The sequence below is a fragment of the Ursus arctos genome, unplaced genomic scaffold, assembly GCF_023065955.2.
Source record: "Ursus arctos isolate Adak ecotype North America unplaced genomic scaffold, UrsArc2.0 scaffold_12, whole genome shotgun sequence".
NCBI classification, from domain to species: Eukaryota; Metazoa; Chordata; class Mammalia; order Carnivora; family Ursidae; genus Ursus; species Ursus arctos.
The window spans coordinates 63,870,786-63,889,649 of NW_026622786.1; the positions used below are offsets into that span (position 1 = coordinate 63,870,786).

Genomic DNA, 18,864 nt, shown 5'->3' on the forward strand with positions numbered 1-18,864 from the left:
AAAAACGTGTTACATATCTTTGCAACTATCTTCATGAGGAATACCAGTCTGCAGTTTTCATTTCTTGTAATTTTTCCCCCTGGTTTTGTTACTAGTGTAATGCTGGCCTCATAGAATGAGATTCCCTCCTCATTTATTTTCTGAGTGTTTTTTAAGAACTGGTGTTATTTCTTCCTTCGTTGTTTAGTAAAAGTCACAAGTGAAACCATCTGGACCTGTGCCTTTTTTTTTTTTTTAAGATTATTTGAGAGAGAGCGAGAGAAAGCAAGAGGCATAGGGAGAGAGAAGCAGACTCCCCTGCTGAGCATGGAACACAACATGGCGCTCGATCCCAGGAACCTGAAATCATGACCTGAGCCGAAGTCAGACACTTAACCAACTGAGCCACCCGGGCACCCCGGAACCTGTGCTTTCTTTGTGGGAAGGCTTGTGACAGTAAATTCAATTCTTTCAATAAATACAGGGATATTCAAGTTGTCTATTTGTTCTTAAGTGTGATATGAAAGCTTGATATTCAAGGAATTTGTCTATTTTGTCCAAGTTGAACGCTTACTGGCACAAATATTTTCACAATATACCCCTATAGGACTTGTAATGATAACCCCCCCCCCCATCTCATAATGGTATTTTGTGTTCTTGGCTATCAGCCCAATTAGTCTGACTATAATCTGTCAACTTTATTCATCTCAAGAACTAGCTTTTGATTTCATTTTCTTTTTTTTTTTTTTTAAAGATTTTATTTATTTATGTGACAGACAGCCAGCGAGAGAGGGAACACAGCAGGGGGAGTGGGAGAGGAAGAAGCAGGCTCATAGCGGAGGAGCCTGATGTGGGACTCGATCCCGGAACGGGATCACACCCTGAGCCGAAGGCAGACGCTTTAACGACTGCGCCACCCAGGTGCCCCTCTTTTTTTTTTTTTAAGATTTGAGAGAGAGAGAGAACGAGCACAAGTGGGGGAGGTACTGAGGGAGAGGGAGAAGCAGGCTCCGACTGAGGACTCCCCAAAGTGGGGTTCCATCCCAGGACCCTGGGTTCATGATCTGAGCAGAAGGCAGACACTTAACTGACTGAGCCACCCAGGCGTCCCTGGTTTCATTTTTCTTAATTATTTTTTTGTCTTTTTCTTTATGAATTGCTGGTATTGTATTTATTATTTTCTTTCTTGCATTTACTTTGTGTTTTATTCTTCCTTTTTTAATTTCCTAAGGTAGAAGATTAGGTCACTGATTTGAAATGTCTTTGTTCCTCCTACTATAAAAGTTTAATGCTATTAATTTCTCTCTGATCACTGTGTTATAGCTGCATCCCACAAATTTTGATATGCTATGTTTCCATTTTCAATCAGCTCAAAATATTTTCTAATTTTCCTTTAGGTTTCTTCTTTGACCCATGGATTATTGAAAAGTGTGTATTTTGTTTCCAAATATTTGGGGATTTTCTAGAGATCTTTCTGATACAGATTTCTAATACTATTGTTGTCAGAGATCATTGTATAATCTCTGTATATACATATATAATTTGTATAATTTGATCATTTTAAATTTATCAGAACTTGTTTTACACCACAAAATGTGGCCTATCTCGTAATGGTCTGTGTACACTGGAAAAGAATGTGCGCTCTGCTGCTTTTGGGTGGAGTGTTCTATAAAAATCACTCAAGTCAAATTGGTTGACAGTGTTGTTCAAGTTTTCTATATCTCTGATGATTTTGTCTGCTTCCAACAGTTATTAAAACAGGGTTATTGAAATATCCAAATATAGTCGTAGATTCGTCTATTTACCCTTACAGTTCTATCATTTCTTGCTTCAAGAACTTTGAAGCTCAGTTATTAATGCATAAATGTCTAGGACTGTTATATCCTTCTGATGAACTGATCCCTTAATAATTATGAAATGTATCTTTTTATCCCTGGTAATATTTTTTATTCTGAAATACACTTTGATATTACTCTATCCACTCAAGCTTTCTTTTGACTAATATTACCATGGTATATCATTTTCCATCCTTTTACATTAAAACTATTTGTGTCATAATATTTCAAGTGGTTTTCTCAGTCACAGCATATAGCTGAATCTCGCTTAAATATCCAATCTGATGATCTCTTTTAACTGAGGATGTTTAGACCACTTATACATAACGTGATTACTGATATGGTTAGATTTAAATCTAACACCTTGCTATTTATTTTCTACTTGTCCCATCTGCTTTTGTTCTTTTTCTTCTTTTCCAGCCTTTATATAATCCTAGTTTATCTTCTTTGTTGGCTTATTAGCTATACGTCCTTATTTTAGTTTTTCTAGTGTTTGCTTTTGGGTTCATATCTTTATCAATCTACTTTCAAGTAATATTATACCATATCCTGTGTCATATAAGAACCTTACATCTGTATACTTCCATTTCCCCCTCCCTGGCTTTTGTGGTATTTCTGTCATACATTTTGTTTCTATATACATTATAAACTCCACAATACATTTTATTATTTTTGTTTTAAACAATTGTCTTTTGAAGAGATTTTACATTTACCATTTCTATTGCTCTATACTTCTATGTGAAGATCCAGATTTCTATTATTTGGTATCCTCCATGAAGGACTTCCTTTAACGCTTCTTATACAATAGGCCTACTGGTAATAGATTCTTTTAGCTCTTGTATTTCTGAAAAAGTATTTTGCTTTTTGAAACATATTTTTACTGGGTATAAGTTGATGGGTTTTTTTCCAGTACTTTAAAGATCTACTGTACTGTCTTGTGGCTTAAATTGTTTTGATAAGTAGTCTGCTGTCATTCTTGTATTTGTTCCTCAGCATATAACGTGGATTTTTTTTTCTCTAGTTTCTTTTAAGATTCTCTTTAGCTCTGGTGTTAAGTAGTTTAAGATAATTATAATTTCCTTAATGTAGTTCCCCTCATGTTTTCTACATCTGGAATTCACTGAGCTTCTTGAATATAAAGGTTTATACTTCTAATTTATAAAATTTTTGATCACTGAGTTTTCAAATACTTGCTGTCTACTCACCTCTTCTCTCCTTTGAGGACTTCAATTATAGTGCTAGGCCAATTAACATCTCCCACAGCTCAATCATGTGCTGTTCATTTAATTTTTCAGTCTTTTTTCTTTGTGTCTCATTTTGGATAATTTCTATTGCTATGTTTTTAAGTTTACTACTTTTTCTTCAGCAGTATCTACCATTAATTTCATCCAGCATATTTTTCGTATCATTGTCATTTTCATTTCTTGAAGTGTGATTTGTGTCTTTTGATATTTTCCATGTCTGTCCTTAACATGCTTGTGCCTTGATCCTGTTAAGACTTTCTCTTAAGCTTGATAGGTAGGATCAGAGCAAGCTGAACTTATGGATAACTTGGTTCAGCAGGAATAATCTGCCCTTAGTTCACTTCACCTGGTAAAAATACAAACTATGCCTGGCCCTGTGGGAATTGTTTTACCTGTACCTTTCCAGTGCTTTTCTCACATACATGTACTGATTAGTAGTCAGCTGAAGACACAGTGGGAACCTCCTGTATAGCTCCACAAAGTTCTTTTATTTCCAGTAATCTGTTTTGCAAATTCTAGCCATCACGACCTCCCTACATTCTCAACTCTCTCTTCAACTCAGTGAGACCTCTAGGTTCAGTTTGGGTTTCCCCTACCAGAACTATAGCCTGGAAACACCAGACAGTAAAGTAGGGCAATCACAGAGCTCAACATCTCTGCCCCATTGCCCTTTTTCTTTTCTTTTTTTTACTTATTTCGTTTTCACGTTTAGCTACTTAAAGCAGACCTGTGTGTGAATGTGCCAGAACTGCTCTAACAATGTAGCACAGAGTGGATGGCTTCAACAACAGAAATTTATTGTCTCACAGTTCTGGAGGCTGAAAGTCCAAAATCAAGATGTTGGCAGAACTGGTTCCATTTAAGGGCTACAAAAGAAGGATTTGCTCTGGGCTTCTCTCCTTGACTTGTAGGTGGTCATCCTCTCCTTATGTCTCTTTATATCACCTTCCCTTTGTGAGTGTCTGGGTCCAAATTTTCCCTTCTTATAAGGACATCCGTTATACTGGATTAGGGCTCATTCTAATGGCTTCATTTACATTTGATTACCTCTGTAAAGGCCCTAAAGTCATACTGATAATTGTTAAAATGATGTCTAATAAAAATCAGTTTAGTATAATGGCTCGGAGTAAGGACACTGGAATCAGACTGCCTGGGTTTGATTATGGCTCCACCACATGCTAGTTCTATGCCTTACTATCCTCATCTATTAAAAGGAACTGAACATACTAATCTCATAGAGACCATGTAAAAATACATAGTGCCTGCTACATAGAATACCTTCAATAAGTGTTATAACGTTAACTTCATATAACTAAAACACATGTTAGTTAATACAATGATCAAAATAATCTCATCACTGTAACACAAGTAGAGTTACCTGAACTAAGAGAGAGCTTGAGTGGCCTTGATGAAGGAGATTAGAGAATTTATATACAAAGACTACTTCATTTCTTAAATTTTCCATGCTGTCAGAAGTACTGTCTTCTAGCGTTCTAAGCTTAAAATCTTTCCTTCGTGGCCCCCTCTCTCCATAGTTTACATATAAGCTGCCAAAACTCAGGTTTCTAAAGCTCACTTGGATTAAGTCAATTCTCTGCTTTAGAACCTATAAAATCTATTACAGATGATCATATTAAAGTCTAGATTCCTTTGCCAGATTTCTGAAGGCCTTTGAAAACCCAGCAGTCTCTTTGTACAACTTTACCTCTCAGTCTACTTCAGCCTCTTCTACGCTGGCCAGGCTGTTGTAATCTATCATCCTCTCAAAACAGGTCTATTCCTGGTGCTTTCCCAACTTTTTTTCTGCAGGCATCTATCACCTTTTCACTTTTCATTTTCCAACCTTCTCTTTCTAGTGCTTAAACATCAATCACTGTCCATTTCAGATCTTTTATTCATTTACATTTATAAGACATTTACATGAACATTTACAAACCTGTCCTACATGGAACACGCTGCTCTAGCTGTTAGGGATTCAGGATCAACAGGAAATAAAGGAACATTCCTGACTGCTCCATTTACTAGAGCTCTCCTTTCTCTAAACTTCTAGTAAACTTGCAGTAAGTTTCAGCACTTGTTTTCACATTATCTAAAGTAGTTCTGTTTCATGTCTTCATTCAGTAGATATCTCTCGTGCAATTACTCTTTACTAGGCAGTCTGCTAATGATACAGTGGTAAACAAGGCAGACCTAGTTCCTCATAAAAATAAGTCCGGTAGAGAAAACAGAAACTGAAGAGGGAATTACAAATATAATGAGCATTACACACACATTATGTGTAGAATTCTAGAGATGTTTGTAACAGGGAGAGTCACCCAGTTGGGAGTTAACTGAAAGTGATATTATCTGTAATCTAAGCGGACACCTGAAAAATGAGTGAGAGTTAGGCAGGTAATGAACAGGGAAAGTGTTCATCAGTAAGAAAATAACTTGTGCAAAGGCTTTAGAGCAAAAGAGAACAATGTAGAAAATAAGGAAGGCTATGGGTATCAATCAAAGAAGAGTAAATAAAAGGAAAAATGGAATATTATCATGAGTAAATAATATATAAGAAATTACTTTTTTCAACTACAAAGTGAAGCAGAATTATTAGCAACACAATTTCAATGTCCAAGACTGTGAGAGAAACATTGAACTGAGTTGAAATAAACAAACATAAAATATGAGTTGAAATAAAAATTGAATTAGAAGGGAAGTCAGTCTGCTAAACCAAATAAGAAAAATAAATAATATGTAGTTGGTAAATTTTATTGAAAATGAAATGCAATAAACAACAAAAAATACAGTTACTGTTTCTGAAAAAGATATCTGAACCTGCACAACCATAAACCTAGGACGCAGGTAAAGACAGGTAATATAAATGGCAGTTGTTGTCATAAATGTCCTAGGTCGGTAATGAAATAACTATGGAGGCCTCATAGCTTTTTACAGATATACTTTTATAAACAGATCCAATTCCCAAGCACCATCTTGCAAACACCAAGGTTAACAATGTATATTACCTGCTTGAGGATGACATCTGATCATCTTTACTTCCAGACAATAAGCTTCCAGAAGGCAAGCATAATGTTCTTAACTCATCTTTGTACTTCATATCACAGAATATATTTAATAAATGTTTGTGAAATAAATAATAAAACTTCAAATTTGAGAAATAAACGTGTTTTCAAAGCATATCTCTTTTAAGACTCTTAGGGCACAGATTATATAAAAATCAGTTCATTTCAAAGATTTGACACGACCTAATCTAATCTATTAATATTTGCTATTCCAAGGTAGGACAATCTAATAGATAAAAACTGCTAATTGTATCACAGAAAAAAATAAAGCACACATTCTAGCTACTATTTTCTACTGTCTTTTAAAAAAAGCCATTGCATTGAAAGCCATGGGTTAAAGCTTTCTTCACATAGGTCATTCCCATAAAACTCATTCTCCTGAGTTTATAAATCCAGTAAGACATTTACCTGATTCTAAGTGAAAGTACAAAATGTTTGAACGTACAAATGAATGATTAATAAGTGGCTGAATGAAGGGGAAAAAAAGAAAGAAGGAAAAAAATGAAAAAAAGAGGGAAAGAGGCAATTTACATTATACCAAGAAATAGTGGAAGGAGTTGCAGACTTACCATCCTTCTAATAAAGTAACAAATTTTGGGATGCCTGGGTGGCTCAGTCGGTTACGCATCTGCCTTCGGCTCAGGTCATGATCCCAGGGTCCTGGGATCCAGTCCTACATTGGGCTTCTTGCTCAGCAGGGAGTCTGCTTCTCTCTCTCCCTCTGCCTGCTGCCCCACCCCCTTGTGTGCACTCACACATGCTCTTTCTCTCTCTCTGACAAAATCTTTTTTAAAAAAATCACAAATTTTAACCATTATTATATCAAACTATGTTTAAAAATAAGATTTTTCTTGTAAACCATAATGATTACTGTTGGACATTTTACAACTGATTTTAAGATTTTAAATTTAAGACAGACCTTTTTCTTGCCATTTGCAATGACGTGGATGGAACTGGACTGTGTCATACTAAGCGAAGTAAGTCAATCAGAGAAAGACAATTATCATATTATCTCCCTGATATGCAGAATTTAAGAAACTAAACAGAGGACCACAGGGGAAGAGGGGAAAAATAAAACAAGGCGAAATCAGAGAAGGAGACAAACCATGAGATGCTTAATCTTAGGAAACAAACTGAGGGTTGCTGGAGGGGAGGGGGGTAGAGGGGATGGGGTAACTGGGTGAGGGATTAAAGAGGGCACGTGATATAATGAGCAATGGGTATTATATAAGACTGACGAATCACTGAACTCTACCTCTGAAACTAATAATACATTATATGTTACTTAATTGAATTTAAATTTTAAAAAAAGAAAAAAAAAAGAATTACTGACCTTCCATTGACTCTGCATTTTAATAGGTTCAAAACCTGCAGCTAAAGCCACTCTGATCAACTAAAGAATCTTAAGCAGCCAACGAAGAGAAATGCAGAAAGCTGAGAATTCCCAGGACAAAATAGGTGGAGGACTTCAGCTCCAAATTCCTTGTTTATAAAAACTACATTTTTTTTAACAATAAGGTATTTTTATGAAATAAAAAAAAAGTAAAGAAAGACTTCCATGGCATATAGGCAAAGAGCACTGTTTACATAATTCTGTAATGTGTGTACAGTATGCAAAATTTCATTATAGTTACAAAATACAGCTAAATTCAAAATGCAATCATTTATTTGCTTTTGAAACCTTACTTAAAATTCATTTCGGATGTTAATGCTTAAATGTTAAGTATCGTCAAAAATAATATATACTTACAATAAGAGGGAAAAATGAAAAGATTCCACCACTAACGTTACAAATATAAAGTTAATTTTATACCTTAATCGAAATGCAAATCTTTTTTTTTTTTTTTTTTAAGATTTTATTATTTATTTATTCGACAGAGATAGAGACAGCCAGCGAGAGAGGGAACACAAGCCGGGGGAGTGAGAGAGAAGGAAGCAGGCTCATAGCCGAAGAGCCTGATGTGGGGCTCGATCCCGTAATGCCGGGATCATGCCCTGAGCCGAAGGCAGACGCTTAACCGCTGTGCCACCCAGGCGCCCCTCGAAATGCAAATCTATCACTGATTATCATGGTATCAAAAGCTCAATCAATGACACAACTAATGACTAAATAAATCACAAACCTAACATCTGGATTTTCTGTCATGAAATTCCTTATCACTGATCTAAGTCATACAGTATTATGAACTGGATGTCACTGTCAATTAAAAAATGAAATTTATATATAATCACGTATTTTTCATTTTCATTTGTGTATTTAACACTGAAAAATATGCCTTCATGGTAAATCTTACCTCATTATATCTGTTGCTGGGAATTTTGATAGTGGTTTTTCGAACTTCCATATCAACCACCAAACCTTGAACTACTGGCAATGTATATTGGTAATTTCTGAAGTCCTGGTGATGAGGGAAAAGAAGGCAAGCTGTGGATAAAGCATAAGCTGACACCAAGCAACCTCCCCCAACCCCCCACTCCTGGGTGGGACATGTGTGACTCTTCCAGGAATATCCCAACTATCTTAATGTTAATGCCTTACTAGGGGGGTAAACAACCTTAACCTGACAATGACAAGGCCTCCATTATCTTGTAGGTCCTCTTTAGCAAATGAAAGTTCTTTTGAAACCTCCCGTTTTCCTTACCTCTCCCAGCTCCCAAGTATATAATCAGCCACCCCTCACAACCACAGGGCAGCAGCAGCTCTTCCTGCCCATGGGTCCTGTCCCTGTGCTATAATGAAACCACCATTTTGCACCAAAGACATCTCAAGAATTCTTTCTTGGTCATAGGGTCCGGACCTCACACCATTGAACCTCACCTATATTCCAAAACCACTTCACTGGTAAAAAGCAGACTGAAGTGGAATAAAGAATTCATTGATGGCAGGATTTGATTTATAGTAATAAAAGCAGCACAAATGGAAAGAATGTGAAAATTAAGAGATCTCATTAATTTAAATAATAAGGAAATGTATAATGAAAACTCTAATGTGTATATTCTAGTTCTCTAATTAGACTGTAAATTCTCATAAGAAAGACCTAACAGTCTCGTATACACCTTATATACAATATTAAACAAATATCTGAACGTTTATTACCCGGCTTTATCACCACTTAAGATTTTCTGTATTTGTTAATGATGAAGGAACAGAAAGCAAGCTGAGGACAAAGCAGAAACTGACACCTCGCAAACCCCCCCCCCCCACAAGGGATGTATGTGACATTCCTCAGGCACTCCTGGCTGCCCTAAAGGACAAAGAAATAGTTAACCTATAGATACCACAATCCTGCAAGACTTGAGTCTCCCTCAGTTTACAAATGTCTCAGCAGTCTACAAGAACAAAGCACTTCTATCAATAACCTAGCTTCCAGAAGGAAATGTGGATACAATTAAATGTCCTTATAATCTGCAGCCTCCAGGAAGTTCCCAACTATCTTAATGCTAATGCCTTGCTAGAGGGAAAAACAACCTTAAATTGACAATGGCAAGGCCTTCGGTATCCTGTGAGCCTTCTTGAACAAATGAAAGTACTTTCTCAGCCTCCATTTTCCCTTACATCTCCCAACCCCACAGTATATAATCAGACACCCCTCACAACCGGGGGCAGAAGCTCTTTCCACCCACGGGTCCTGTCCCTGTGCTTTAATAAACCACCATTTTGTACCAAAGACGTCTCAAGAATTCTTTCTTGGTCGTTGGCTCCCACTCCACCCCACTGAACCTCACCTGTATTCCACAACCCCATCATTAACTGTCTCCTCCCTCTAAAGTAAGCTCCAAGAGAGCAGGGACTCCCACTTGTTTTCTTCTTGTTATATCCCAAATGCCTGGAACAGCCTAGGCACTCAATGAGTATCTGTAGGGTAAAACATACACACACCACATCCAGTGTAGCTGAAGGAAAGTGAACGAGAGTGGCAGGAGTTCTGGTCAAAGTGACAGCATAAAGCTAGATTTCACAGAGTTTTGTAGGCCACCATAAGGTCCTTTGCCTTTACTGTGAGAAGGTTTTTGACCTATTTTAACAGATCTCTCACTTCTCTGTAAAGAATAGAAGGTAAGGGAACAAGGAGAGAAGAAAGGAGATCAGATAAACATATAAAAATAATTCAGGCAAGAGACAGTGATAACCTGGACCAAAGTATTAACAATTTAAAAGGTGGTGAGAAGTTATCAGATTCTAGATAAATTTTGAATAGGGAACTGACAATATCTGTCACTGGACTGAATGTGGAATGTGCAAAAAGAGAAGACTCAAAGATATTCTGAATTATACGGACTGGGCAACTACAAGACTGCACTGCCATTAACTGAGAGGCAGAACATGATGGGAAGGGGAAAGTGGCCAATCGGAAGTCTGCAGAAGAACCAAGAAAGAAAGGTGTCCTAGAAGCTAAGAAAAGAAAATGTATAGATACTGGTAAGTTGTTGGATGGAACGGTGTGAAAATTGTCTTCGACTGCTTCTATTTACTCAAGGAAATTGGGGCTGAGTCACCAGCTGAAAGTGAGAAAAGGAGAAGAGGACTGGAAATTTGAGAAAACATAGAATAGGAATGTGTTATGGACCAGGAAAGAGTGCCAGGTAAGTCTGAGAGCTTCTTTAATGGTATTGGTCACGAATCTAAAGTGAGAGCATTGAATAGGCTACTCTTTTTGTCTTCATCGACATTCAGGCTTGGATAAAATTATCAATGAAGGAAGGAGTATATTCACACAGGTATGGTCAACTGACTTTAAAAAAAAAAGATTTTATTTATTTTAGAGAGAGAGAGTGTAAGTGGGGGGATGGGAGGACCGGGGGGGGGGGGGCAGAATCTCTGTGCGGAGCCCCATAAGGGGCTTGATCTTAGGACCCTGAGATCATGCCCTGAGCTGAAACCAAGAGTCAGTGGCTTAACTGACTGAGCCACCCAGGTGCCCCAATTGACTTTTGATAAGGGTGTAAAGGCAAGTAAATGAAGAAATGAGTACCATTTTCGACAAATGGTACTAGAGCAATTGGACATTTGAATGAAAAAAAGTTTCTAACAAAGCCTCGCAATCATAAACAAAAATTAACTAAAAATGGGCCATAGACCTAAATATAAAACATAAATATAAAACTATAAGCCTTCTACAAAGAAACATGGGAGAAAATATTTGTGATGTCTTTCTAGTCAATAAGTTCTTAGATATCATACAAAAAGCATGCTCCATAAAAAATTAAGAAATTGAATTTTAGGGGTGTTTGGGTGGCTTAGTCAGTTAAGCGTCTGCCTTCGGCTCAGGTCATGATCCCGGGGTCCTGGGTCTCTCAGGCTCCTGGGTCTCTCAGGCTCCCTGCTCAGCAGGGAGCTTGCTTCTCCCTCTCCCTCTGCCCCTCCCCCCTTCTTTTGCACTCTCTCTCTCAAATAAATAAATTAAATCTTAAAAAAAAAAAAAGAAAAGAAAGAAACTGAACTTAAACAAAATTAAAAACTTTTGTTCTGTGAAAGACACTGTTAAGAGAATAAAAAGATAAACTGTAGGCTGAGAGAAAATATAACAAATGATACAAATCTACCAAAGGGCTTATATTCAGAATACATGAAAAACTCTCAAAACTCAACAAGAAAATAACAACCATATTTTTTAAATGGGCAAAAATCCGAAGATTTGCTGAAGAAAACATAAAGAGGCAAATTAACACGTGAAAAAAATGCTCTGAACCATTCATCATAAGAAGCACACAAATTAGGGGCGCCTGGGTGGCACAGCGGTTAAGCGTCTGCCTTCGGCTCAGGGCGTGATCCCGGCGTTATGGGATCGAGCCCCACGTCAGGCTCCTCCGCTATGAGCCTGCTTCTTCCTCTCCTACTCCCCCTGCTTGTGTTCCCTCTTTCGCTAGCTGTCTCTATCTCTGTCAAATAAAGAAATAAAATCTTTAAAAAAAAAAAAAAAAAAGAAGCACACAAATTAAAATCACAAAAATTAAGACCACTAAACTTCTATTGGAATGGCAAAAACTAAAAACAAAAAAAGAGAAATAACAAGTGTTGACAAAAAAAAAAAAAAGAAAGAAAGAAAGAAAGAGAAAGAAAGAAAGAATTCTTACACATTCCTTGTGACTGCAAACTACTACAGGCGTGTTGGAAAAAAGTTTCACAGTTCTTTATAACACTAAATGTACAATATGTCTCAATTATCCTATTCCCAGGTATTTACCCAAGAGAAAGGAAAACTAATGTTCACTCTACAAAGAAACATGGGAGAAAATATTTGTGATGTCTTTCTAGTCAATGTCATACATGAATGTTTACAACAGCTTTATTCATAGTTACTAAAAACGAGAAACAACCCACAGATCCATCAACAGGTAAATGGATAAACTGTGGTTAATATGTACAACTGAATACTACAAAGCAGTAAAGATGAATGAACTATTGATATTGAAGGTTACCAGAATATGCCACCCCCAAATATGCCTCCGTTAATCACTCTTTGGCCAGTCTAATTTATAGGGCCTCAGCAAAAGAACCAAAGATAAGTAGAGGAAAAAGATTATTTCCTCCCCAACAACATACATAACAACACAGATGAATCTCAAATGCATGATGATAAGTAAAAGAAGCCAGACTGAAAAGGCTACATATTGTATAATTCCAATTATATGACAGTCTGAAAAAGCTAAAACTATAGGGACAGAGGATCAATGGGGTGCACCAGTAAATTTTCTGGAGTGACAGAACTGTTCTACATCTTAATTGCAACAGTGGTGGTAACCTAATTCTTTACATTTGTCAAAACTCTTAATAGTATGCTCCACAAAAGGTGAATTTTACTGTATATAAATGAATTTTTTTTTAAGAAAGGTAAATTTAACTAGGGTTTACATTTTGCCAGGCCACCACAAGAGAGGGTAAGAGAGAGAGAAACTAGAATTATGTCCCCCAAACAAAGTGATTTTAATTATGAAACCATGGAATCTTAAGATAGGGAAAAGCAAAGGGAGTGAGAGACAATGGAAAAGTGTTAGAATCAACAGATTGTAAATCCTAGTAATCTAGAGACAGAGAAGGGGGTAAAGGGGTTTAAAACAAGTCTCCTCCAAATGTGCCACTTTGAACTGAAGGCAATTGAGACCCTGTAGGCTCAAGAGAAACTTTTGCCCTTGTCTAAACCACCTAGAAGAATCTAAACTGAGGGGCTTTCCCAGAATTAGAGTTATTACCAGAGATAAATTCTATCTGAGTGACCCATCTGTATGGTAGGGCAAATATCTAATTATCAAACATCTGTTCTTATTCTATTGCCTTGTGAATTGTCCTCCTCCCTTTGGAAGCCCCAGGCTCCTATCCCATTCCTTAGCTCAGGATGGTATATATAACTCAGTTTACCTTTCTGTCTTCGAACCCCTCGTGTGTGTGTGTGAAGATCTCATATATCCAAAGTTAAATTTAATTTTCTCCTGTTAATCTGTCTCATGTCAATTTAATTCTTAGACCAGCTGGAAGTATCTTTGAAAGGTAGAGAAAAAATCTTCCTCCCTAACAGTGGTGATGGAGAGCAAGATACTTCAGTAGATAATCCACTGAAATTTGTATAAGTGAATTGATATAGGTCATAAAAACTAGATTACTAGTTTTTGCTAGTTTATCTACCAGATTATAGGATAAATATCAGTTTATGCTACTAGATTACACGATAAATATCTCCTTTTTGTTCTAAAGCAGATTATAATTAGTAAGAAAAATTACCTTGTCAAAAATGTGACTAAAAACTAAAGTTGCCAGGGAGTGACAAAGGGATGGGACTGGAGTAGAAGGAGGGAGAGAGGGAGGGAGGCAAAAAGAGACAGAGAGAAAGAAAGAGAGAAATCTTACAGATTAAAATATAATTTCAAAAGTTTTACTTCTGGGGGTGCCTGGCTGGCTCAATTATAATACAAATATTATTGTATGACAAAGAATTTGTCTAGCCTTTGCTCCTGGTTCCTGAGAGGTAGCCTCTAAATTCCCGAATTTCCTGAGTGATAGGAGTGTCTTTGTTATTCAGTGGTGGATCCCTGATAGTTTATGTTAATTTAGTGACTCAAGGTGGGTCCTTAGATAGTTTATGCTAACAAGATGACTCAGGATGGGGGTTGGCCATCCCAGAAAGATCAACCATGTGATTAGAGGATGGGGCTTTGAAGCACATGATATCAGGGGGGCTGGAAACTGAGTTCAATCACATGGCCAATGACTCAATCAATCATGCCTAGGTAAGGAAACTCCAATAAAAACTCAGGACCCAAAAGTTCAGGTGCTTACTCTGTGCATGCTACCTATCAATGTATCAGGAGAGTGACATGTCCCAGAGGACACAGAAGCTTCTTGTGTGGGATTCTCCCAGACTTTGTACTGCGTGTCTCTTCTTTTGACTGGCCGTGATTTGTATTTCCTTACTACAATAAAACTGTAATCATTAAGTATAGTATACTTCGCGGTGTTCTGTGAATCACTCCAGTGAATTATCAAAACTGAGAGGGCAGTGGGGAATGCTAACATTTGTATCCAGTTAGTCAGAAGTATGGGTAGCCTGGGAATCCCTAAACTTGCAGCTGGTGTCTGAAATAACAACAGCCTCGTAAAGAAATGTGCCTTTAATCTGTGAAGTTTGGCCTAATTCCTAATAGGGCCAGAGTCATTACAAGTACTCAGAACCGTCTTGCCTTAGGTGGAGAATAATTAGTACTGTAGTAAATAAGACTTTGGTTCCACCTTACAAATCTTAAAAGCAAGACTTGAAAGGATCAAACTATTTCTAGGTAAGTTAACTGGCTTACTTGTAACAGAACTCAAGAATATTTATAGGAATATAAAAATACCCAGCACCCAGCAAGGAAAAACCATAATATTTGGCATCCAATAAAATTTTAAAAATACCAAACATGCAAAGAAGCAGGAAAATACGACTCAAAGTAAGGGGGTAGTTAATCAATGGAAACTGAACTAGAACTGATAGAGATGTTAGAATTACCAAACAAGGACCTTATACTAGTTACTATGGTCATATTCCAGATGTTCAAAAAATTAAGTACAGGCATACAGGATATTGAAAAAGACCTAAGTCAAACTTCTAGAGATGAAAATTACAATGAGATCACCCGCCTCCCCCCAAAAAAGATGGAACTGGCAGCTTTAACAATGCAGAAGAAAAGACTATTAAACTTGAAGACACAACAATAAAAACCATCCAAAATGAAACATAAAGAGGAAAAAAAAATGCCTGAAAAAGAAAAAAAAGGAGCATTAGTGAGCTGTGAAACAATTTCAAGCAGCCTAATGAATCTGTAACATTAGAGTCCCTGAAGGAGAGGAGGAGGTAGACAGAAAATGTTATTTGATGAAAACTATAAAATCACAAAACTAAGAAACTCAACAAACCCCAAGCACAAGAAACACACACACAAAAACCATATCAAGGAACATAGTCATACTGCTCAAAACCGGTGATAAAAAAGAAACATCTTAAAGCAAACAGAGAAGGAAAAAACATTATGTAGAGAGGAACAAAGAGGGAAAATGGACTCCTTGTCTGAAACAATGCAAACCAGAAGACAGTAGAGTGATTATTATTCATCTTTAAAATACTCAAAGAATAAAATGGCCAACCTAGAATTCTACATCCAGCAAAAATATCTTTCAAATATGAAGATAAAATAAAGATGTTGTTAGAAATGCAAATATCGAACAAGTTTCTCACCAGGAGACCCACACAAGAAATGTAATAGGGAATTTTTCGGGCAGAAGGAAAATGACACCAGATGGAAATACAGATTTACACAAAGGAATGAAGGTCACTGAAAATGGCAACTACATAGGTAAAGCTACAAGAGTTTTTCTTATTATTTAAATCTCTTTAAAACATAATTGAAACTATAACAACTGCATGACAGAGTGAGGAAATAAATCCATTCCTCAAAAAGCAACTAAAAAGCTGGGTAAACGGTTTTTAAAAAACAATCATTACGATGCTCTGGAATTAGACCAAAGGCATACAACACACTGAGATGTGTTTATGCATGAAAGCTACTCAACATCAAGCAAGCACGGTAGAGCTGAGTCTGTGACCTTGCTTGGGGCTGTGCCCCAGCCCTCTCAGGTAGTTCAAGATAGTCTGCGAAAACAATAAGCTCTGCTACTTGAAGGATCGTACTTGGAGGGGTACAGCTACAGCGGTAATCTCAGTGGCTAGTGAAAACAGAGGGCCGGCAGCTCAGTTAGCTTAGGTTGCTAGCCTGTTTGGGGTAACGAGCAGGCAGACTAGCCAGAGATTTAACAAAGGTTAAAGGTTAGTTTGTGCACACGTAAAGCAAAGACCTTAGTGGGCCCAAGCCAACCAACATCCTTGGTCAACAGAGTCAGAGCCTGTGCATGCGCAAAGGCACATGGGAGAGCCCAGCGCAAAGGAAAAGAATAAAGTCTGAATCCCAACCTATACACAAATCCATCAGAAAAGAATGAATACCTTACTCACTTGAGGTATTTGAATAAATCTCTGAGCAATCCTGGGCTAAGAAATAAGCTATAAGAAGGGGACACCAATATGACGTCAAGCTTAAAAACAAGACAGAATGCTAGGTGCTTTAATTATACATTACCTCTAGTCTTCACAATAATCCTGTGAGAAGTCACTTAGATAGTAAGTGTATAATCAAGGGCTGAAATCCGTACTATTTCCACTCCAAAGCTCCATATACTTTCCAAAGAATATGTATGCTGTTCTTTTCCTACAGCATAAATATCCACCTGCCTGAAGCAGCAGGGGTATGGCTATTAACAAAAAATGAAAGCCCTCTCTTCCTTCTCCTGTATAAACCCCAGTAAGAAAAAGAAAATAAAAATCCCCAACTTACTGCAAGAAGATTCATGATGGTATGCCCCGTCTCTCCAAACAATGGCTTCCGAAATCTGACACTGAAGAGTGGGCACGGATAAACTACGGAAATGAGAAATAATGAGACTAAGTTTGACCGCTTAATATTTTGGTAAAAGACATCATGGTTCATAAAGTTTTCAAAATATAACTGTAATAGATGTTTTAGAGCATATGAAATTTAGGGGTCAAAAATATTTAGCATGGTAGCATCAAAGACAAACTCTGAGCCTTCTACAAACCATACCAGAGTAAGTCTTTTGATGACAAGAATAAGCCTTTTGATGCAGCTGTCTTAAAAATGAACTACAAAGTCTCAGGAAGCGCTCTTCTTCAAACTGGATTAATATGATCCGGGAAACAAATCTCTCCTAATTCTTCTGTGTTCACTCTTATATACCTCCCAATCAGGATCCTCCTTAGAATAGCCAAACATGAGATGACCTATTAGCTGGCTTACTCCTTGAACTTTATGGGGTGAACTGCCTGTAAAAGACAGGAAGATATACATGTTGTTTCCTCTGATTACAATCCTTTCCTTTCCCTACTTCATCTAGCTGACTGATATGCCTCTTTTACAATTCAGGCCAGAAGCAGACTGGTCCAAGAAATGTTTCTTATTCAACTCCTTCATTCAAGAGTCCATCTTGGAACTCCAGAAGAACTTTGTTAACTTTGAACATGCGTTTTAACACAATATACTACTGTAATCACAATATCTGTATATCTTCCTTACAAAGGTATCAAGAGCCTATAAACCATGTCTTATCTATTTCTGAATTCCCAGGATTTGTCACAAATGGTAGGCCTTTATTAAATTCTTACTTAATAAATAAGTGGAAGAACGAAGCTGACTTGCTGAAAACATTAATATACTGTGCTATGCTTCATAAAATAGTTCATTATCTTATTTGATCCTCTTAACAATCTTACATAATGTAAAAGGCAAGTATTATTTTTTCCAGTTGCAGAAGAAACTGAAAGATTGAGTGACTTGCCCAAAGGTACAGAGCTAGTAAGTCATAGAGTTAAGAACCTTGTTCAAATGGTCCAATTCCTAGACCATGGCAATTCTGATTAGGTGAAAATATAGTTTAAAATAAAGCTTGTATTTAGGCCTTAATGTCTTAAAAAAAACCCTCACAACTTAGTTGTACGAGTTCCCCCATGGGCAAGGAAGCTCTTCTATTGCTCACTTTACCAAGAGTGATCTCTACACCACTAGTTTCCAGTATCTGTTACGTCATGTAAGATATAATTTGTCATAACTATTTTCCAACAAAATTACCAAAAAAAATGTTCACTACAGATACTGTAAAAAATTACTTGTTAAATTCCAATACATTTTTTCTGAAGATGAACATATTTTTATCAATGAACTATATAAAACCAGTAAGTTTACAAGGTATTAAATAATCACTAACTTTCTCATTTGAGATTTTTAATCCTCACCGTTAAAGCTAAAGTAAGTAAAGACAATGACCAAATTTAGCTTAGCTATTTCAAAAAACCTCTGCTGGATTGTATCACTGGAGGTGAGGGGGTCTGAATATCTCAGGCCTTTATTTAAAGAGTCATCACATCTTGGTCATATGGCATAGAAGAAGCTATTTTACTACTTACGTCGGTATTCAGCTCCAAGTCTCAACATTAGACGGATGGGAAACACTTTAGCCCAAGGAGTTTCCCATTTCTGGATGAGAATCCCAAACAAGTAAGGTGGGGTTGGGAGGACTAGGTCTTGCAGTGACTGGTAGGTAGATGTCACATATAAGAATCCACCATGTTCTTTACTGCCAAGGAAACTCTGACTGAAGAAGGAATGTCCCAAGTTGCCCACAACATTTCCTAAAACAAAAAGTTCATT

The 18,864-nt window shown here is 37.0% G+C and overlaps 1 protein-coding gene across 3 annotated transcripts in view; it reads right to left on the reverse strand.

Annotated features, from left to right (window-relative positions):
• The window catches only part of ZFYVE9 (zinc finger FYVE-type containing 9), a 170,865-nt gene that overhangs the window by 24,977 nt on the left and 127,024 nt on the right, over positions 1-18,864 (reverse strand). For all 3 annotated transcript variants that reach the window (XM_044383877.3, XM_026498096.4, XM_057310792.1), the window contains 3 exons: positions 18,621-18,845; positions 16,978-17,060; positions 8,412-8,516 (listed from right to left, as the gene is read on the reverse strand). In XM_044383877.3, the coding sequence (XP_044239812.3) occupies positions 8,412-8,516; positions 16,978-17,060; positions 18,621-18,845 (413 nt within the window). The remainder of the gene's footprint in view (positions 1-8,411; positions 8,517-16,977; positions 17,061-18,620; positions 18,846-18,864) is intronic.